The 22,911-nt window shown below is 38.5% G+C and overlaps 1 protein-coding gene across 7 annotated transcripts in view; it reads left to right on the plus strand.

Moving 5' to 3' along the window:
• GOLGA4 (golgin A4) overlaps positions 1-22,911 on the plus strand; it is a 105,266-nt gene that overhangs the window by 70,410 nt on the left and 11,945 nt on the right. For all 7 annotated transcript variants that reach the window (XR_003429019.1, XR_003429018.1, XR_003429016.1 and 4 more), the window contains 8 exons: positions 526-4,751; positions 5,308-5,429; positions 5,831-5,961; positions 12,227-12,340; positions 14,497-14,517; positions 14,697-14,765; positions 16,528-16,603; positions 19,060-19,163. Coding sequence is in view for 3 of the 7 variants with exons in the window: in XM_027088273.1 (XP_026944074.1) it covers positions 526-4,751; positions 5,308-5,429; positions 5,831-5,961; positions 12,227-12,340; positions 14,497-14,517; positions 14,697-14,765; positions 16,528-16,603; positions 19,060-19,163 (4,863 nt within the window). In the remaining 4 variants the exon portion in view is untranslated. The remainder of the gene's footprint in view (positions 1-525; positions 4,752-5,307; positions 5,430-5,830; positions 5,962-12,226; positions 12,341-14,496; positions 14,518-14,696; positions 14,766-16,527; positions 16,604-19,059; positions 19,164-22,911) is intronic.

Genomic DNA, 22,911 nt, shown 5'->3' on the forward strand with positions numbered 1-22,911 from the left:
GATAATCATTTTACTATTACTTTTTGTAAATTACTTTGGTAAAATTTGTGTAAGTTCCTTCTTTTTGAAAAATATCTTCTAAGTAATAATTTTTGGGGTAAGAGCCAGATACGTTATTTTTCTTCCAGAATTAAGTTATGAAAGTAATAGAATACTATTATAGGCCTTTTAACAAAACAGAAAAAAATACTCATCTTTCTACCAGCAGTTACTATTATCTACGTTATGATTTATTTCTTTTTCACTATCCATTCAGAATTTTCTTGAAAAAACAGGTAGTTGAAATAGTTACCCAAATAGGTAGAAAGAATCTGGAATTTTGAGTTGTGTAAAAAATAGAATCTTTTCTTTGTTATATGATTCGTTTAGGAATTGAGCACAGATTCTTTGTCCTTTCTAGAGTTTGGTAAGATATGTAAAGTTGTTTATCTAAATTTTAATCTTTAAGTAGGTGTAGACATCATGTCATATATATCATTGCTAACAAATGTACTTTAATAAAAAGACATCTGTTTTCATTAACAGAGAATTCTTGAATTAGAAAGTTCTTTGGAAAAACGCTTGCAAGAGAATAAAAATCAGTCAGAAGATTTAACTGTTCATTTGGAAGCTGAAAAAAATAAACACAATAAAGAAATTACAGTCATGGTTGAAAAACACAAGACAGAATTGGAAAGTCTGCAGCATCAGCAGGATAACCTTTGGACTGAAAAACTCCAAGTCTTAAAGCAACAGCATCAGACTGAAATGGAAAAACTTAGAGAAAAGTATGAACAAGAAAAAGTAACACTGTTGAATGACAGAGAGGTTCTCTTTCAGGCCCACATAGAAGAGATGAATGAAAAGACTTTAGAAAAGCTTGATGTGAAGCAAACAGAACTGGAATCACTATCGTCTGAACTGTCAGAAGTATTAAAAGCCCGTGACAAGCTAGAAGAAGAACTTTCTGTACTAAAGGATCAAGCAGATAGAGTGAAGCGGGAATTAGAGGCCAAGCTGGATGAACAGAAAAGTCATCACCAGCAACAGGTTGACAGCATCATTAAAGAACAAGAGATGTCTATCCAGAGAACTGAGAAGGCATTAAAAGATGAAATTAACCAACTTGGGCTTCTTCTGAAAGAAAAGGACAAGCATTTAAAAGAGCATCAGGCTCATGTGGAGAATTTAGAGGCAGATGTTAAAAGGTCTGAAGGGGAACTCCAGCAGGCGTCTGCTAAGCTGGAGCTCTTTCAGTCACTGCAGAGCACCTTGCATGAGCAGGTAGAAACATATGAGGAGCAGTTGGCCCAGTTGCAGCAGAAGTTGTTGGATTCGGAAACAGAAAGAATTCTTCTTACCAAACAGGTAGCTGAAGTTGTCACTCAAAAGAAAGATGTTTGTGCTGAGTTAGATGCTCACAAAATCAAGGTACAGGACATAATGCAGCAACTTGAAAAACAGAATAGTGAAATGGAAGAAAAAGTAAAATCTTTAACCCAACACTATGAGTCCCAACTTAAAGATAATATAGAGCAGGAACAGACAAAGCAACTCTTAATGGAAAAGGAAAATGTAATTTTACAAATGAAAGAAGGACAGAGCAAAGAAATTGAAATACTCAAACAGAAATTATCAGCCAAGGAGGACAGTATTCATGTTTTGCAAGAGGAGTATGAAACCAAATTTAAAAGTCAAGAGAAAAAGATAGAAAAAATTAAGCAGAAAGCAAAGGAGATGCAAGAAACGTTAAAGAAGAAACTGTTGGATCAGGAAGCCAAACTTAAGAAAGAGCTCGAAAATACTGCTCTGGAGCTCAGTCAGAAAGAAAAACAGTTCAATGCCAAAATTTTGGAAATGGCACAGGCTAACTCAGCTGGAATCAATGATGCAGTGTCAAGATTGGAGACAAACCAAAAGGAGCAAATAGAAAGTCTTACTGAGGTGCACAGGAGAGAACTCAATGATGTCATAGCAGTCTGGGAGCAGAAACTTAACCAGCGAGCTGAAGAACTTCAGGAAAAACATGAAATCCAGTTACAGGAAAAAGAACAAGAGGTAGCAGAACTGAAGCAAAAGATTCTCATATTTGGGTGTGAAAAAGAAGAGATGAACAAGGAAATGGCATGGCTGAAGGAAGAGGGTGCTAAGCAGGATACAGTGTTGAAGGAATTACAGGAACAGTTAAACCAGAAGGCTGCTCACATGGTTTCTGCCTCACAGAATGAAGCTAAACTGAAAGCTGAACTTGAAAAGCTGGAGGTTGACCTGAATCACTCTCAGAAGGAAAATACTTTTCTTCAAGAGCATGTAGTTGAACTGAAGATGCTGGCAGAAAAAGATAAGCTTAAGGTCTCTGAGTTGACTGAGAAGCTGAAAACCACAGATGAAGAATTCCAGAGTTTGAAATCTTCATATGACAGAAATAAGAAAAGCCTAGAAGACAAAAGCTTAGAATTCAAAAAACTGTCCGAGGAGCTAGCAGTTCAGCTGGACATTTACTCCAAGAAAGCGGAAGCCTTATTACAAGCTAAAACAAGTGAGCTCATCAACATTAGTAGCAGTAAAATTAATGCCGTTCTCTCTAGGGTCTCCCATTGTCAACACCACACAACTAAAGTTAAGGAGGCACTACTAAGTAAAACTTGCAAAGTTTCTGAATTAGAAGCACAACTGAGACAGCTAACAGCAGAGCAGTACACACTAAATAGTTCTTTACAACATGCTGCACATCAGTTGGAAGAAAAAGAAAGTCAGATTAAGAGCATGAAGGCTGATATTGAAGGTCTTGTGACAGAAAAAGAAGCCTTACAGAAGGAAGGAGGAAATCAGCAACAGGCTGCCTCAGAAAAGGAGTCTTGCATCACTCAGTTGAAGAAGGAGTTATCAGAAAACATCAACGCTGTCACTTCGATGAAAGAAGAACTTAAAGAAAAAAAAGCTGAGATCAGTAGTCTTAGTAAACAGCTAACTGATATGAGTGCTCAACTTCAGAACAGCATCAGCCTAACTGAAAACGAAGCAGCCATTTCATCACTAAGTAAGCAACATGATGAAGCGCAACAGGAATTGCTGGATCAGGTGCGAGATTTATCTTTGAAAGTTGAAACTCTGAGTAGGGAGAAAACTTCTGCTCTTGAACAGGCCAACAAATTCTCAGAGTGGAAGAAGAAAGCACAGTCAAGATTTACACAGTATCAAAATACTAGTAAAGAATTGCAGATGCAGCTTGAGTTAAAAACAAAGGAAACCAGTGAAAAGGATGAGCAGATAACTTTATTGAAGGAGGACCTTGATCAGCAAAAGAAGAGATTTGAATATTTTAAGGGAGAAGTGGAAGATAAGAAGAGCAAGATGGAGAAAAAGGAACGTAATTTACAGACTGAGTTAAAAACTCAAACAGCAAGAATTGTGGAATTAGAGGAGCATGTTACTCAGAAAACAGTTGAAATTGAGTCCTTAAATGAAGTTCTTAAAAATTACAATCAACAAAAGGATATCGAACGGAAAGAAATGATTCAGAAACTTCAACACATTCAAGAGTTAGGAGAAGAAAAGGACAACAGGGTTAAAGAGGCTGAAGAAAAAGTCTTAAGCCTTGAAAAGCAAGCATCTTCCATGAAATCTGAACTTGAATCTATGAAGAAAGAATTGGAACATGTGAATTCAATTGTGAAAAGCAAAGAAGAGGAGTTAAAGGCATTGGAAGATAGACTTGAGTTAGAAAGTGCTGCAAAATTAGGGGAACTGAAGAAAAAAGCTGAACAAAAAATTGCTGCCATCAAGAAGCAGTTGTTATCTCAAATGGAAGAGAAAGAACAGCAGTATAGAAGAGACAGAGAAAGCCATCTGAGTGAACTAAATACAAAATTGCAGGAAAGAGAGAAAGAAATTCATGTCTTGGAAGAAAAACTTAAGTCGGTGGGAAGTTCACCACAATCAGAAACATCAGTTGCACCCAGATCGGCAGAAAATGAGGCAGCATGTACTGAGCAAGAAGCAGCAGAATCCCAAGGCTGTGTGCAGAAGGCATGTGAAGAAAAAATCCGTGTTTTACAAAGAAATTTAATTGAAAAGGAAAAGCTGTTGCAGAGGCTAGAGCAGGAAAAAGAAGGCACAATTTCTTCTCATTCTGAAATGCAGTGCAAATACCAGGAGCTCTTAATAAAGATAGAACAGGCTGAAGCAAAGCAACATGAGGATCAAGTGATGATAAAGCATCTTCAAGAAGAACTTGAAGAAAAAACCAAATACTCCTTGTTAGTATCCCATCATGTAGAAGAAGAGGGAGGTAAAAATAACATAGGGGCAAAGCAGAACTTGGAGAATGTGGTTGATGGTGTCCAGAAAGCCCTCCAGGAGAAGGATTTGACCTGTCAGATCTTGGAGCAAAAGATAAAAGAGCTGGATTCCTGCTTATTGAGAGAGAGGGAAGGACATAGAGTTGAAATTGAAGCGTTGACCTCAAAACTTGAAAGATTACAGGCTCTACAACAACAGATGGATGGAAAAAGTAAACCCATGGAAGTTTTGGAAGAAAGTGCTGAAGAAAAGTCCAAATCTCATGTGGTCCAACCCAGCTTGCTTAGTAACACGGAGGCTGAGCACAATGACCTGGAGTTTAAATTGGCAGGGACGGAGCAGGAGAAGCAGAAGCTGAGCCAGGAGGTGGTTAAACTGCAGAAAGATCTTCGAATGTTGCGGAAGGAACATCAGCAAGAACTAGATATCATAAAGAAAGAGTATGAACAAGAAATGGAAGAGAAAATCAAGTAAGTTTTTTTCCGTATGAATATTTTTAAGGCAATCCTCTTTAATGAAATCTCTCTTTTTTGTGTCTAATGCAGTTAAGTTTCACAACCTAAATTTGTTAGTATCGAACATAAATATAATAAGTTAAATACCGAAGAGAACTAAAAACAATTTAAGGCAAGAGGCAGTGTTATTCCATGTCAGTTTAAGGGGAAAAAACCCTTTTCTTGCCTATGAGATCATGGTTATTAGGTACATATCCCGGTAATTATTTTTAAAATCATTTTTATATTTTTATTATATAGATGTGTATGGTGAAGAATTTTAAGTCGAAAGTAAAAATTCTCAAATCATCAGGACCATTCCCTAGAGTTAATCATAGTTTACTTACCCTTCCAGAAGTTTTCTGTGCCTGGAGACGCACACGCACACGCACATGCATGTGGATGCACACTCCCTTAAAAATGGTTGATATTGCTGAGGTCATACTATATACACTGTCGTGAAGACCAGGTAACTCTTTACAGCTTGTTTGTTGTATAACAGCAGTTAGCTCTTCATATTTTTGGTACTCAGACAGGAGCAGGAAGATCTTGAGTTGAAGCACAATTCCACACTAAAACAGCTGGTGAGGGAGTTTCATACACAGCTGGCACAAAAGGAACAGGAGCTGGAACTGACCATAAAAGAGACCATTGGTAAGTAAACTTTTAAATTCAATTAAAAAACAAATCAGAATCAGCAGAGACTATTTATAATTTAAGTTTATTCTTTTCACACTGTGCTAAGTGCTTAAAGTAATTATAAACTGGAGAAAAAAATGATTCTTGCCCAAGAAAGTTCTCTGATGGGAAACTGTGCTGCCTGAAAGTGGCTTGCCTGTCAGAGGGGAGGAGCAGGTGGAAGAACCTGAAAGCATTACCTGATTAATTACCTAATGAAGACACTTCTGCTCCGTGAGAAGGGTACATTTGGTCAATTTGATCAATTGATTTTAATCAAATTTAATTTGGAACAAGGGTTCTTACAGAAATTGGGGTACAGATACTAATTCTTACCTAATATGTTTTCTTGTATGTGTCCATTTTTTATTTATTAGATAAAGCCCAGGAAGTGGAGGCTGAACTTTTGGAAAGCCATCAAGAGGAGACAAATCAGTTATATAAAAAAATTGTAGAGAAAGAAGATGATCTAAAAAGAACAGCCAAAAGATATGAAGAAATCCTTGATGTACCTTATTTTCTCTCTTGAAAATTAATTGTAATAGATTTCATGGTAGTGCTAAAGAAGATAGGCTGTCAGATTTCCTGTTTTTTATAGTGTAGAAGGTTTTTTTTGGGGGGGGGAGTCAATATTATTCAAATTAGTATTTCTCTATTGTTTGCAGATTTATAAGGAGTCTAATTGATTTCTGCTAGGATTGTAATTTTCTGATCAGTTTCTGCTAACCAGGCATATAGGCCACTTGAAGCAACAGTGAGTTAGTAAGGGGAAGAATGGATTCTCTTCTATGTCTTTCTTCCAAATTCAGACCAAATTGTGAGAGCACCAGACTAAGAATTGAGAGCTTGTGCTTGGGACAGGTAGTGTATGTATGAGCTTTAGCTGGGAACTTTCCAGGAGGGCCAGTTAACTGTATTTAATCCCTACCCAATTTGCATAGGTTTTGTTGCTCTCAAGGGAGAAAAAAAAGAAAAAAAAAAAAAAAAAAAGGAATACATCAGCCAAATCTTTTATATGTAGTTTGGAGGCTAAATTCAGTGTACTTATTCTAGTGGTGGATTAGTATTGTCATTTTTGTGTATGAAGATAAGCCATGAATGCTAGTGAGTATTTGGACTGCAGAACATTTTTGAATGTAAAGCAGTGTAAATTATTCTTTGCTGGATTGCAGATTCTTTTTTTTTTTAAATCATATTTATTTATTTATTTTTGGCTGAGTTGGGTCTTCGTTGCTGCGTGCAGGCTTTCTCTAGTTGCGGCGAGCAGGGGCTACTCTTCATTGCAGTGTGCAGGCTTCTCATTGCAGTGGCTTCTCTTGTTGCAGAGCACGGGCTCTAGGCGCTCGGGCTTCAGTAGTTGTGGCATGTGGACTTCAGTAGTTGTGGCTTGTGGGCTCTAGAGCTCAGGCTCAGTAGTTGTGGCGCATGGGCTTAGCTGCTCCGCGGCATGTGGGATCCTCCTGGACCAGGGCTCGAACCCGTGTCCCCTGCACTGGCAGGCGGATTCTTAACCACTGCACCACCAGGGAAGCCCAGTAGATTCCTTAGTTACTGCAAGCCTTATTTCACTATGTGCTAAAAACCATTTGATGATTAGGAATGCATAAATTAGAGAATCATGCCTCAGCTGACTATGGCAGCAGTAGAACTCTGAGCCAGGAACAGATTCTAGTAGTAATTATTTTATTTTATTTTTTAAAGTTTTATTTATTTTTGGCTGCACTGGGTCTTCGTTGCTGTGTGCAGGCTTCCTCTAGTTACGGTGAGCAGGGGCCACTCTTCGTTGTGGTGCGTGGGCTACTCTTCATTGCGGTGCGTGGGCTATTCTTCGTTGCAGTGCATGGGCTTCTCATTGTGGTGGCTTCTCTTGTGGCAGAGCACAGGTTCTAGGTGCGGGGGCTTCAGTAGTTGTGGCGTGCAGGCTCTAGAGCACAGGCTCAGTAGTTGTGGCACACGGATTTAGTTGCTCCGTGGCATGTGGGATCTTCCTGGACCAGGGCTTGAACCCATGTCCCCTGCATTGGCAGGCGGATTCTTAACCACTGCAACACCAGGGGAGTCCCAGTTATTGTAAATGTATTTGAAAAAGCTGAAATTACCTGATACATGAATATAAATGTTACCTTCGTGTAATTTTTGAGCTTTAGACCTCACTGTGAAAGAAAATTTGATTTCACATTTTCCTATACTTACCTAGGGTATATTACGTGAAGCTTTAAAAATTACTGTTGTTTCTTGAATGCTTAGAGAATGTTGGGATTGGAAGATACATTACAGCTAGTTTAGGTTCATCTTCTATTTTTGTGTTTTTTTGTGTGTGGCAGAAGCAGGAGAGTGAGTTCAGCATAGTCAAATGATTTCCCTAAAACTACACATGGCGAGTGGTAGAGCACTGATTCTTCATTAGCTTCATATATTTTATAAAGGCTTCTCCCTAAGGAAAGAACTTGGATAGTTAAGTCAGGGAGCTTCATTCACAGGGGATAAACTGTGTCACGGCTGTAGTGTTCCCTTTTGTGAACTACTTCTGTCTCTGAATGTGTGTGTATGGGGGTGTGGAGGTAGCACACAGTACACTTTCCAAGGTCACAACAAGCCTCTGTAGGTGGAGGGGTGAGTGAACAGGGAGACAGGTAGCAGTTAATCTCTGGTATCGTTCCTCCTGGAAGATCTGCTGTTTATTAGAAAATAAATGGTCCTCCCAGCTTCAGGCTTGGAGTAAGTAGAGCAAGCGGGCAGGAAGTAGAGGGTGGGCCAGAGGACTCAGGTGGACTCTTCCCCAGGCCCCTTCCTGCGCCTTAGACCAGCACTGCCCATTAGAAATACAATGCAAGCCACAAACGGGATTTAAAATTTTCTGGTATTCACATTAAAAAAAAAAAAAGAAAGAATCAGCTGACTTTAATTTTGGTAATAATGTTAGCTGACCCGTTATATCCAAGACATTATCATTGCAAGATGTAGTCAATATAAAAATGATATATGTATTAATTCTCTGAGATTCAGTGTGCTTCCACGTTGGCAGCCTGTCTCAGTTTGGATTAGTCACATTTCAAGTGCTTATAGCCAGAGTACAGGGTGGCCAGTGATTAAATCGGCAGTCCCCATCCAAATACATACTCTGTCTTGAAGAGTTTTTTTTAAAACAGCATATATTGCTAAAAGCGGTATTACCAATTCTAGGTAAACACCATATTGCTTTGCTTCTGAGACATATTCTCTTACCATTCTCCAATTTAAAGTTTTCCAGAATTGGAGTTTTATATGGATTTGTATGTATTATGTAGTACTTTTTTTTCCCTCTGAAAAAGCTGTTATCAGATTGATGATTTGTCTTAATGATGACATTGTAGAATGCTATATTTTTCTCATCCATTAAAATAATTCCATGATTTGTTAATAGCACAGTGGAGCACAGAGACATTTTCATTTTCTTGCTTTCACTGTCTTAGCTCACATTCTTACCGTTGCTTGGAGGAAACTGAGAACTTTGTCATCCTAGATTCACGCCTCCCATCTTCCTCAGCCCCTCACACATCCACATCCACACATTTTTTAGGACATGAAATCTGCTTATCTTCCCTGATTTCCTAGGCAGGGAAGTCACCTTTCTCCCTTTAATTGTGGATCTCCAGCACATTCTCCAACATGTAACAGACTCTCAACTGTAGTGTTTCATTGACTCCCATTGCCTGTTCCTCTCCTCTTAACTCCACCGCTTCTGCCATGGTCTAGGCTGCCGTATTCCATTTGGTCTGGCCTACTGTATTAATTTCCTGCCTGGTCTCCTTGCTCTTGTTTTTTTTCCCCGGAAAGTATTCGTCTCTTCCTGTGAGAGTTATTGTCTATCTGGAAACAAAAGGGGATCATATCCCTTCCCCTGAACACCTGCAGTGGCTTCCCTTGTCCTGGTGACCCCATCCTCCGGGTCAGTCTGTGGTCTAGCTGAGCTCAGCTTTAGCTCCTTCTTCGCTGTATTTCACCTCTGCTAACGCTTTTCCTGGTGCTTCAAGAGTACATTCTCACACTTCATGAGTTAGTGCAGCTGTTGTCATCTCTTTTGGCAGTTTTCTTTAAAAGTTTTAAATTTATCTTGTATTCAGAAAAAAAACATTTGAATCAAATGTATTCCATGGTTTAAAGATCAAAATAATATTTAAAAAAGGTATACTTGGAGAATGGTCTATCATGAGAATTGCATCCAAACTTTTCTCTGTATTCTACACCCTGTTCCCCTTCTCCCTCCACAGGTAACCATTAGTTTCTTATGTAATAATGTTCCTGTGTTTCCTTATGCAAACAGAAACAAAAATGAAATATATTCTTGTTTTTTCCCTGTCCTACCCCAGAGTTAGCTTTTTGAATATGCTTTTCTGCATCATATTGTTTTCAGTTAGTTTTTTTGAAACCCCTTAAAATAGAATTAATTGCACCTGTCTTCCTTTGGTACTTTATTACTTCACTTACGACATGTTACTTTTGTCATACATACATATGTGTGTAAGAATGTATTAATGTGTCTGTCCTCTCCTCTAGACTATTAGCATCTTGTAGGCAGGGATCTTGCTGTTCATCTCTAGTCTTGAGGACCTAGCCAAATGCTTGGCACACACTAGACACTTGGTAAAATTTTTTTTTTTTTTTTTTTGCGGTACGCGGGCCTCTCACTGTTGTGGCCTCTCCCGTTGCGGAGCACAGGCTCCGAACACACAGGCTCAGCGGCCATGGCTCACGTGCCCAGCCGCTCCGCGGCATGTGGGATCCTCCCAGACCGGGGCACGAACCCGTGTTTCCTGCATCGGCAGGTGGACTCTCAACTACTGCACCACCAGGGAAGCCCGACACTTGGTAAATTTGAAGGAAGTGACACCTGGTAGGGCAAAGGGAGCATTCATTCGGGGAGATTGGCTGGTGACATCTGAAAGGAGTTGAGTCTCACAAGTAAGGGAGCTGACTGCCTTCGTCCCAACCTCAGAGCAGTCTCACTGGGAGGGAGTAGCTCTTACAGCTACATTAGATATAAAACTGGTTTCTTTTTGACATTTACTGTATTTTAGTGATTTGGTTTTGGCATAATAGTCTTTAAAACATAATTTCCATGTATGTGCATAAATATTCAGTTTAGTTTTTCTTACTGTTTTTACTTCAGAGCAAGCAGTATTGCTTTCTTTCCCCCTTCAAGAAGACAGAAAGCTTTTACAAAGGAAATTATAACTGTGTCTTAAATTAGAAACAACACGTCAAGGATTCTTTTCCAATTCTTAGAGGGCTTGCTTTCTATTGGTATCTCCCAGCTGCCAAAGGCAATGTCAGGCATAGCTGATTGTCATATCAGAATCTGGACCTAACTGAATAAGTAGCTGTAAGAGGTGATCCTTTCAAACAAGACTAGACCACACTGACACAGACATCCACACAGGATATGTGATGGTAGAATGAAAACAGTAAGTAAACCAGGATTGCAGGCAGTTACAGATTTACAGTAGTTTCTGATCAGTGGTGTTTTAGGGGTGGAGGCTGGGTTAGAGTGCCTTGGGCAGATGTTGAAGGAGGCTATTTACTTTGCTTATGTTGAGAGAAGGGGTTCGTTCTTTTTTAGTTGGTCTAAGTTTCATGACAAGTGGTATTTAAAGTTAGATTTTCGAGGTGTCTTGTGGTTTGTTGCTTTATTTTGTGCCTTGGGGCCTGTTTTTGTTTTTGAGAATGATGTTTCTTGGTTCTTAAATCAGATAGCTGCTTGTGGCTGTTTTCCTGTTTAGTCTCTTACTCAGCAAGCACTTGTCCTGTCTTCATTACTCAAATCTGATCAATATTCCAATGTCAAATATTCTTTTAGCACAGAGGTTGTGCTAAAAGGTTATTGCAAGATTTATAAGAGCAAGGAGAGGTCTGGACTGCTTTGTACAGCAAACGATGGCAATTATCAAGACAAATGAAAAAATTTAAGGGTGGGCAACAGCCTTTTACCAGGGCAGTCAGAACAGAAGAGAGAATGATTTGTATGCCAAATTTTATAAAAAGGATTTTTGAACCAGTAAATCATGTATTACTTTTGCAGCCTTGTCTGTTTTCTGCAAAGTTCAGGGCAAATGGATACATTACGTTAGTTACCAATACATTGGACAGTAATTTTTTTTCAAAAATAGATCTTAGTTGAACATTTTACTCCAAAGAACTGCTGGTATGGTTTGCAGGCAGATGTGAAGGGAACGTACAGGTTTGCTAACTAGGGCAAAGAACCATCTTGATTTGTGCAGCCCTTCCCAAGGGGCTGAGAAAAAACCTCCACAACTTCTTGTGATCAGTGAGTTGCCAGCTGGTTGAGCAGTGCTGTGCATAAAGCTAGTTTATATTGGATATTTTCTAGAAATCAAATCCTAGTGTAGAAAAGGCCAAAGTCTTAAAACAGAGATTCTGTTTTACAGTTCTGTCACAACGCTGTTATACACCTAAGTGTTGCTTAAACCTTGGAACCCTAGTTTAAGGGGAAAGAAACAGCTTGATGAGCTTTATGGGGTGGGGGCAGGAGGACTGAGGGTGGGAAAAGTCATCCTAGGAAGAGTGAGCAGCTTTTAAAAGGGCTTGGAGTTAAAAGTGGGGCGTGAAGGAAGGTGTTTAGAGCACAGTAATGAATTACAGTAAAAACAGTGGTTTGTGTTTCCAAAAATGTGTAGGTGTTGGTTTCTCCTACAAAGGTAGTTTTCTCTAGATCATGTTGCCTCTTTACTGCATTCTTTTTGATATGTTTGTTAATATTTTTTTTTATTCTAAAGGCTCGTGAAGAAGAAATGACTGCAAAAGTAATAGATCTACAGACTCAACTTGAGGAGCTGCAGAAGAAATACCAGCAAAGGCTAGAGCAGGAGGAGAACCCTGGCAATGATAAAGTGAGGGGAACTGGACTTGGCTCCATACATTCCTTGAAAACATTGTCGTTTTCACTGGCTCGCCTACTAACATACCTACCTACCTCATCTAATCCTAACAAAAGACTTTCAAGAGGGAGATTCCTGCCTCTCTTTTATAGACAGTGAAACTGAGGTTCAAAGAGGTTAAATAAAATGTTGAAGCTCACACAATAAATATTCTATTGAGAATATAAAACCAATCTTCCAGACTTCAGAGCCTAGGGTGTTTCTGTGATACCTGTGCTTCTCAGTCTTGCCTGTGGAAAGAACAGCAGAGGAGAGTTAACCTCATAGCCCTGGGGCAGAGCCAAAAATGGTCCATAGAAAGTATGATAATTTTAGATTTTTATATTTTGTGCTAAGAATTCATATAAATTTTACATTCTCTATAACAGCAGTTCCCAACCTTTTTGGCACCAGGGACTGGTTTTGTGGAAGACAATTTTTCCACGGACCAGGGGGTGGGGTGGGGGGAGGATGGTTCAGGCGGTAATATGAGCGATGGGGAGCGGCAGATGAAGCTTTGCTTGCTCACCTCCTGCTGTGAGGCCTGGTTCCTAAGAGGCTGTGGACCGCTCCACGGCCTGGGGGTTGGGGACCCCTGCTCTATAATATATCTTTATTTGTAGTTACATAAAAATGTTTTTAGTTGTATACCTTTGAGAAAAACAATGTCTCCTTTTCTCCTTTGTTAACAGACCAGTTGTAGATGCAATGCGATTATTTTGGAAAATTGCACTGAATTCAAAGAGATCTGGCACTCCATATCCAGGCTTTTTTTTTTTTTTTTTTTCTTTTTTTAATAATCCCAATCTTTAAGTAAAACTGATGCTATGAAAGGCCATGTTTACCTTGTGGCTTCCTGTCCTGCTGGGCACCCCAACAAGTGCACACCCACAGGGCTTGTGGGCCCCCATTCAAGAATCCGGGCAGTGTACCGTTGTACATCTAAAATGTTCTCACTCATTCCAGTATGGTCTTCATAGCTCTGTCATAAGGGTCTTGGGAAAGGTGGACACATTCATGGCTTCATCCTTTAGTTATAGAGGATTCATTACAGAAGTCAGTGACCAGAAAGCAATTTTATAGACAACCAATTACATGGATCACTTTTCCAAAATGGAGAGAAGAGGACTTTATAAAAGGCTTTGCTATGCTGTGCTGCTTGGTACATATATCTTGATTATTAGCAACGACCAAAGCTGAGTTGACTCTTTCTCTCTTTCTTTACTAGCTACTAAGTTAGTTCTATTATTTTAGGTGGGTTTTTTTTGCCATTTGGTCACAATATGAATATACTTGGTGCTATTAAATGTTGCCTCCTATGAGCCAAATAAGTGTATTCTACTCTGTAACATGTTCTTTTCCTTAGTATCAAATTAAGTATTAATGTTGCATAAAGTGGCACTGAGGCCTGTGTCAAGATGCCATAGAGTATTGAAACATTATGAAATTAATATTCAGGAGGTCTTTTGAATCCTTTACCTTGTAGCATAAGAAAGGAGAAACTATCCTTAACTTTTATTTCTACTCTAAAAAATATTTTTCTATTTTATTCTTTATGAATTTTTATTCTTTTCCTTTTTGAGCATCTTTTGGTGCTTCTGGGATATCTTGAACTACATGTCAGTGTTGAGTTCAATGGAAAATAATTTGTGATTATTGTGTAGAGTGGATTCCCAGAAATGGTCCTTCAGAATTTTCCTTAAAGGGCCCATATGCTATAAATAGATGTTAATATGTTTAATTTTTTGAAATTGCACAAATAATAGATGAATACATGCTTGTTAAAAAAAAAAGTCAGATAATACAGAAGTATATAGATAAACCCTTCCTGGTGGGTACCTCCTTTTCCCAAGTGGTAATCATTGTTAGGAGTTTGGTAGGTGACTTTCCAGTCATTTTTTTTGTGTGTTTACCTATCTTTATGTATATTTACATTTTAATAGTTTGTATAGCAGCCTAGACCAGGTTTAAAAGCAAATATTTAAAGTTGTCTCATCTCAAATCTAACCACTCTCTTAAGACTGTAACACTAAATTTTTGTTTCCTTGTAATTTCATATTGCTCCATTTTATTATTTCTTGTAGATTTTATTATATGCACTAATATTTTTTTTTCTTTTCCATTTTTAGGTAACAATTATGGAGCTACAGGTAAGACTAGTTTTGCATTGAATTTGAGTGAAGGTAGTCCATTTTCAGGAGCATTCTGTACTTCAGGTTAAAACATAAAGAGACTTGTTCTCAGGAGAAATTTACCAAGCAGTATAGAAATGTGTCCAGGCAATGATGAAACCCATATGCATCTCAGATCTGACTTCTTGTTCTTTCAGACACAACTAGCACAGAAGACTACTCTAATCAGTGATTCAAAGTTGAAAGAGCAAGAGTTCAGAGAACAGGTACAGGTCTAATTGGTGCCTTTTATTTTGAGATGACTTCCTTGATTTCTATTAGTATGTTCTTGGAACTCATTTAGCTAGTTTTTAAAAAAAAGAACGGATTTAATACTCATTTATTAATTGACTTTGCAATCTTGTCTTACACAGGAAATTTTATTCCCAAACCTGAAGGTGCTAGAGCATATCTTTATAAATTTGTGATCACATATATTTAAACAAGAACATTTGCATTCATATTATCTAGTTCCAGAACATTCCATCACCTACAAAAGGAAGCCCCATACCCATTAAGCTGTCACTCCCTATTACCTCCTCCCCCCAGCCTTTCACAACCACAAATCTGCTTTTTGTGTCTGTGGATTTACCTATTCTGAGTATTTTATATAACTAGAATCATATTAATACATGAGCTTTTTATTTTTTATTTTTTATTTATTTATTTATTTTATTTATTTTTTTTTTTGCGGTACGCGGGCCTCTCACTGTTGTGGCATCTCCCGTTGCGGAGCACAGGCTCCAGACGCACAGGCTCAGCGGCCATGGCTCACGGGCCTAGCCACTCTGCGGCATGTGGGATCTTCCCAGACCAGGGCACGAACCCCTGTCCCCTGCATCGGCAGGCGGACTCTCAACCACTGCGCCACCAGGGAAGCCCAATACATGAACTTTTTAATCTGACTTCTTTCACTTAGCATGATTTTTTTTTTTTTTGCGGTACACGGGCCTCTCACTGTTGTGGCCTCTCCCGTTGCGGAGCACAGGCTCTGGACGCACGCAGGCTCAGCGGCCATGGCTCACGGGCCTAGCCACTCAGCGGCATGTGGGATCTTCCCGGACCGGGGCAAGAACCCATGTTGCCTGCATCGGCAGGCAGACTCTCAACCACTGCGCCACCAGGGAAGCCCTAGCATGATGTTTTTAAGGTTCATTCATGTTGCAGCATATATCAGTACCTCTGCTTTTTATGGCAGAGTAATATTTCATTGTATAGGTATACCACATTTTGTTAACTCATTCATCAGTTGATGTATGTTTGAGTTGTTTCTACCTTCTGCCTATTGTGAATAGTGCTGCTAGGAACATTGTTTACAAGTTTTTGTTTGAATACCTGTTTCGTTCTTTGGGTTATGTACTCAGGAGTGGAATTGCTAGATCATATGGTAATTATATGTTTAGCTCTTTGAAGACCCATCAAACGGTTTTACATTGTGGACACCATTTTACATTCTGACCACAAAGTATAAGAATTTCAACTTCTCCACATCTTCCCCAGCAAGTGTTTTGATTATAACTATCCTAGTTGCTATGAAGTGATATCTCATTATGGTTGTAATTTGTACTTCCCTAGTGACTAATGATGTTCAGCATCTTATTATTTGTATATCTTCTTTGGAGCAATATCCTTTGCTCATTTTTAAGTTGGGTCATTTGTTTTTTGTTGTTGTTGAATTGTAAATGTACTTTATATATTCTGGATATAAGTCCCTCATTAGATATATGATTTGCAAATATTTTCTCCCATTCTGTGGGTTGTCTTTTCACTTTCTTGATAATGTCCTTTGAGGCACAAACATTTTATATGTTTTTTCTTTCGTTGTCTCTGCTTTTGGTGTCATATCTAAGAAACCATATGTATTAATTTTTTTTGGCCTATATCCTGTATTCAGCATTAAGAAAATCTAGTGGCTACAGCAGTTTTTTTTTTTTACATATGATTTCCATATGAATCTTATGATATGATTGGAATATTTGTTATTTTTAGATTCACAATTTAGAAGATCGTTTGAAGGAATATGAAAAGAATGTATATGCAACAACTGTGGGGACACCTTACAAAGGTAGGAATGATCTCTCATCATGTTATCTATGATTATCTTGTATTGGTGGACTTCTGGATGATTTTCATTTTTGTCTTTGCTAATCTCATTCTTTACAAGGAATGTATTTTACCTTTGTAATTCACCAGTAACAACTAGTTTTATGGCAAGAATGGTAGTAATCTAAAAATTAATGCATATTTGTTGTAAAAAAAAAATGCTGCCATTTTAAGTGAAACTGCAAGTTTCCACTTCATTCTCCACTCTCCAGCTGAACCTAGTTTACAATTTACATATATTTTTCCAGACTCTTCTGTGTGTATCCAGACGTTTATGTAATCCACTATATATACCCATACAAACTCAGAGTTACATATTTTAGATGCTTCTGTTTTCTACTATTACAATAATGCTGTAATTGCTATTTTTAAACCAGGATTTAAGGAGAAAATAATTCATAAAAGTATTTATTTCAAGGTGGGGAAGGATGATTTGGAAGTATTACTCTGTTGACTTAAGTTATGTATGCCACTTACAAAGGATTCTAAAGATGAGCTTGAGTCTTTATGTAGTTGTTCCCTTGAAATAGTCATGACTTCAAATAATCTCTGAATAATCTAACAATTTCCCATTCTCAGTTTCACTGCCTCACTGCATTAAGAATAGTTTTATTTTGCTAAATGTTTTGTAAACCTTTCTGCTTTTTCATGGGAGGCACTGGGGCATGAATCTAAACCATTTCACATTCTTTTGTGTTTTTGAAAGCTCTTACTGTTGTGAAATAACATAAGACATTATACAGTTTTTAATTAAACAAGGACTTTCTTTAGATTCTTTCCAAAACACACTTCAAAAAGAAGAGAAAACCAACTTGGGAGTTTCCTATGGCTCATTGCAGAGAAAATTCCTGCTACAAAGACTGTTTGCCATAGCTAAGTCAACATATGTGATTCTTAGCATAGAACTGCTAAATCAGTGCCCAGCCGTGCATAGGGAATAGTATTGATTCTTTTTTTTTTTTTTTAGTTTCAACTTAAGAATTTCATACTTAATTTTCCTTTTTTCTCAGTTTTAAATTGTAAAATGAACACATATGTACAGTTTTTAAAATAACTGACACATATATAATACTAAGTATCAGGCACTGTTATAAAACACATTTTGTCTATCAACTCATCTAATCCTGTCAACAATCCAAGCAGTCTGTTTGAATTGGCACATTAATCTCTTTGCTATGCTTTTAGATGTTTCTTGGTGCAGAAGGCTTTTCAGATTACCTAGTGTGCCATACTTCTGGAAGTGGATGCAAGTATAGACTTCACATAATGCATAATTTTGAATTTATTCAAATTAAAGTTTGTCACAGTGTGACTTCATATACCTGAACTGTATTTATTCTTTAGTTTTAGATTGAAATGGAGCTTGATTAATAGATGAACTGTAAATTATATGACAGTCTTTTTAAGATGTTGAATCAAAGTATCTGAAAACCACTATATTGGCATTATTATTTCATGCATTTTCAAGTTATTTTATCTACATTGTGTTTCAGAACTGTTTAGAAAACTTGATTTAAACTTCAGTGCTTTCAGGTTTGGAATACTAGAAAATCTAGAATACTATTCTGAGTTACTAAACTCTTAAACAAAATAAAAATGATCATTTTAGTCATTGTAGGATATCTGAAGCCAACCACATAATATTTAGGAAAGAAATACCAGTTCTGAGGAATCTTTGTATTCCCTAGGTCTAGTATTTTTTTTTTTTGGTGGTACGCGGGCCTCTCACTGTTGTGGCCTCTCCCGTTGAGGAGCGCAGGCTCAGCGGCCATGGCTCACGGGCCCAGCCGCTCTGCGGCATGTGGGATCTTCCTGGACCAGGGGACGGACCCGTGTCCCCTGCATCGGCAGGCGGACTCTCAACCACTGTGCCACCAGGGAAGCCCATAGGTCTAGTCTTTTTAAATTGCCATGCCAGAAAGATGAAGAAGAAGTTTGAGGATGGGGGGAATGTGAGAAATAAAATTGCTATAATAATTCTTGTTTTCTCTTCCAAGGGAAAAATACCAACTGGAATGCTTAGTGTATATGTAATGTAATGCAGTACAATACTTACAGTGTAACACAGTTAATACAAGAGTGATGCCTCTCTCTTTGTTCCTTTGATTGTCTTTTAGTTTGTCTTTTTCTAAGTAATAAGTAGCTTATCTGGGTTTTTTTTTTTTTTTTTGCGGTACGCGGGCCTCTCACTGCTGCGGCCTCTCCCGTTGCGGAGCACAGGCCCCGGATGTTCAGGCTCAGCGGCCATGGCTCACGGGCCCAGCCGCTCCGCCGCACGTGGGATCCTCCCGGACTGGGGCACGAACCCGCGTCCCTTGCATCGGCAGGCGGACTCTCAACCACTGCGCCACCAGGGAAGCCCGCTTATCTGGTTTTGTCTTTACAGTTTGATCTGTTTTTTTTTTTTTTATTTGACAGGTCGCAGTTTGTACCATACTGATGTCTCGCTCTTTGGAGAACCTACTGAGTTTGAGTATTTGCGAAAAGTGCTTTTTGAGTATATGATGGGTCGTGAGACTAAGGTATAAATCATGTCTGGTGATTTGGCATGTGGTTTAATTTAAAAGGAAATATGTCCCATTTTTAACACACATATTGATGTTGTATGTTTACTATTAGCAGACCATACATGCTGATAGTAAGCAATAGGTAATTGTGTTATTGCTCTTTGTTTGCAAAAGTGAATTGGCAGATCTTGCTTATATTTGTTACATTTATAAAATATTAATTTAGAAAATACTGGTGGATGATGCTAAAAAATAAAAACAAAAATTTCATTAACTTAATACTTTGTGAAGCATGTGACTGTTCTTTTGACTTCAAATCTTAAAGGTAGGAGAATAGTTGGAGACTATTTCATGGAGACGTGAGGATAGCGTGGCTAGTATTGGAAATGGTCCTAATTAAGAATGACTATGTAGGGATATTTAGAAATATTTTACTTTAGTCACTGTAAGAAAGTTACTCTTGCACATATGGAATATTAACCGTTTAAAAATAACCACACTGTGTAAGTAATAATGCTTGGTTAATTTGTTTTCTAGAATGTTAAATTTATTATAAGGTCCTTGAGTATAGAGTCTTGTCTTACTGTTATTTGTATCCCCAGCAGTGTTTTTAAAAGAGCCTTATATCAGACATTTTGTAAATATATCTTTAATTGAATTGATTGCATTTAGGGAAATTCATGAGCCTTTTCTCAAAGTTTTTCATTTGAAGCAATTTCTGTTTCTGATATTGTTTCAACTTTTTACCTTCATGAACTTTTACATTGTCCTTATATGTTGGCTGAGAATGGGATAATGAGTTTTCTAAGAAATTATCAGTGTTTTAATTTATGGGTCTGTGGGGGTTACTGAGTGCTAAACCAGTTCAGGAATTGATTTGGTAAATATATTTAAGACCTAAAAATTAGGACATAAAATCTCTTAAGAATGTTATGGGGACTTCCCTGGTGGCGCAGTGGTTAAGAATCCACCTGCCAATGCAAGGGACATGGGTTCGAGCCCTGGTCCGGGAAGATCCCACGTGCTGCGGAGCAACTAAGCCCGTGCGCCACAACTACTGAGCCTGTGCTCTAGAGCCCACGAGCCACAACTGCTGAGCCCATGTGCCCCAACTACCGAAGCCCACGTGCCTAGAGCCCATGCTCCGCAGCAAGAGAAGCCACCACAGTGAGAAGCCCGCGCACCACAACAAAGAGTAGCCCCCACTTGCTGCAACTAGAGAGAAGCCCGCATGCAGCAACGTAGACCCAACACAGCCAAATAAATAAATAAAATAAATTTATTTTTAAAAAAAAAGAGGTTGTTATGAATCGTAGATTCAGCTAAACACCAGGAGCTATAGGGCTAGAAGTCGTTTGAATCCTTGACACTATAGAAGTCTAATTTCACTGTATCAGATAGTTCAAATTAAAGTAATATCTAGTGTGATCCTGAACATGAATCATAGGCGGGATATATTAATTCACAGTAATTCAGTACCTTTATTCTTAAGGACTTTTTTTTTTTTTTTTAATTCAGAGGCTAGCTAAAACTCATTTTCTCCTTATCTTTAAAAAACAAAGCCAATGAAATGTAACTTTCTCTTACTATGTCCTGATTGGATAGCAGCCTGTATTTGAGGTGGGGTAGATAGTTTAAAGTTACCTTGTTATTGCAGGGACGGGGGAAAAGCATTTCTTTATGAACAGTAGCCTTTCAGGAACTTCAGCTACTCTGGTTTATTCATTGAATCTAAAGCTATCATCCCAGAGTTGTTGCTAAATAAATTATTTAGTCTTTTCTCGATTTGCAAAATGAAGAGAGTGTGACTGCCTCAGCCTGTATCTTCTGGATGTTGTGAGCCTGTGTGGGGTGAGATCCCTACAGAGTTTGAGTCCTGGAGAAAGGCCCAGCCCAGCATGAGATACATTCTGGAGTGGTACCAGTTCAGCCAGGTCTCAGGGCTCTGCATTTCCTCCTAGGCTGTGACTTGGGAGACAGCTAGAAGGGACGCTCTTGAGGCATGGGCAGCCCCAGCTAACACATGGCTGGGAATCTGTGTTGAGGCGGCTCTCTTTATCTTCAGCATTCAGTGTGCTTTTCTGGTTACCAAGACTGAGTAGTCTTTTATTCTGCCATCACATTTTATAAGTCAATATTGAAAATTGGCAGTAGATATTCAGTTTAATTTACTTCATATTTATTGAGCACTTACTGTATGTGGTCCTTTGTTTATCACCATGATGGATAAGGAGATGAAAATTTACACCATCCCTAACTTTAAGGTGTTTACCATATAGTGAAAAAGTGGAGCTGTTTACTAAGCACAGTATGATGCAGACCATAGCACAGTGTCCTCATGTTTACTTGTGGGAAGGTCAAGGACATCATGGAGAAGGAGATGTATATACAGGCCTTTACAAGGGGGCAGAGATTTTGATAGATGAGCTCAGAGAGGAGGAAAGCCCAGACAACGTCCAAGACAGGAAATTGAGTGTGGGCTTTGGAATGACACGTAGTCCGCTCCAACTAAAATACCAGCTCTATGAGGTGGAAGTGACTCTGCTTAGGGCTGCAGGGTGTGGAGGGCCTGGAGTGTTCTCAGAGTTTTACCTGTAGGTTGTTGGGGGGCAGCCCTGAAATTTTTTGAGCAGGGGTTGACAGAATCAGAGCTATTTTTAGACATTTGTTGATTTGCCTAATTTCCATACATTCACAAAGAATTTGAAATGGAGACCAGGTTGTGGTTTTAGAACAAGCCAGAGTATATTGTGGCCTTTGTGATTTGATCACCATCTGCCGTTGTTTCTTGTCCAGTAGGATCTGTATGTCATCCCACCTGTCTTTCTTCATCTGCTTTTGCACACAGTGTTCCCTATTTGATGAGGCAGATGATTTTTTTTTAAGACCACATATGTGATACACATTCTTATAGTACGAAGTTAAGTAAATTCCCCTTCTTTCTTCTGTCCTTGCACTTTCTTTTTCTTGGGTTTTGAGCCTCCATGCTATTTTTGATGCTTAAATTCAGCCTGTTCTCCTTTTCAATAGAAAGTGTTTCTCATTCTACCCTTTACTGACTCTCACTAAAGAAAACATGGCAGGAGAGGCCACTTCTAAACCAGGTGGCTCATTTGAACTTTTCCTTACTTCCCAGGACCTAAGGATATTGTACGTAGAGTAGACAGTCTGATTTCTTTCCCAAGGTTCAGCAGAGAGCCTGGGCTTTCCATTAAAGTGTTTTCTGACAAGCCAGGGAAGAGCTTTTAAGTCTTTACTAGGTAATCAACTGCAAATGCTGCATCAGTGATAAATTTAGAGGTGGGTTTCCCATTTAACATTGTCTAGAAGTGTGAAGAGGCAACTAGCCACATTTGGATTTTTGTTTTGTTTTGTTTGTTTTTGTTTTTGTTTTGACAGACATGTTTGTGCCTTGATGTGCACTATGCAGTTTCATAGTGAATATAAATGGGATTTTGGGTTTCTGAACTTGTTAAGCTATTGAAATTAAAGAAATGTTCCCTATAATTGTGAATCCCTGAATTTTAGATTTTTGGTACTTCCTAAAAACAGTCTTCATAGATAGTATACCAGAAACCATTTAAAATTTCCAGAGTGCTAATAAAAAGAATATTGAAATAGTTGCTACTTCATATTTCTCTTCCCATTTCATGCCACATATACGCTTGGTTTCTAGACTTCAGTTTAGCACAGAAGATTCTGTTCTGTCTAGGCAATACAATTTAAAGGATGAGGAAGGAAGGAGGGCTGAAACTAAAATCTT

The sequence above is a fragment of the Aethalodelphis obliquidens genome, unplaced genomic scaffold (genome assembly GCF_003676395.1).
Source record: "Aethalodelphis obliquidens isolate GAN/ISIS:26980383/991018 unplaced genomic scaffold, ASM367639v1 scaffold62, whole genome shotgun sequence".
NCBI classification, from domain to species: Eukaryota; Metazoa; Chordata; class Mammalia; order Artiodactyla; family Delphinidae; genus Aethalodelphis; species Aethalodelphis obliquidens.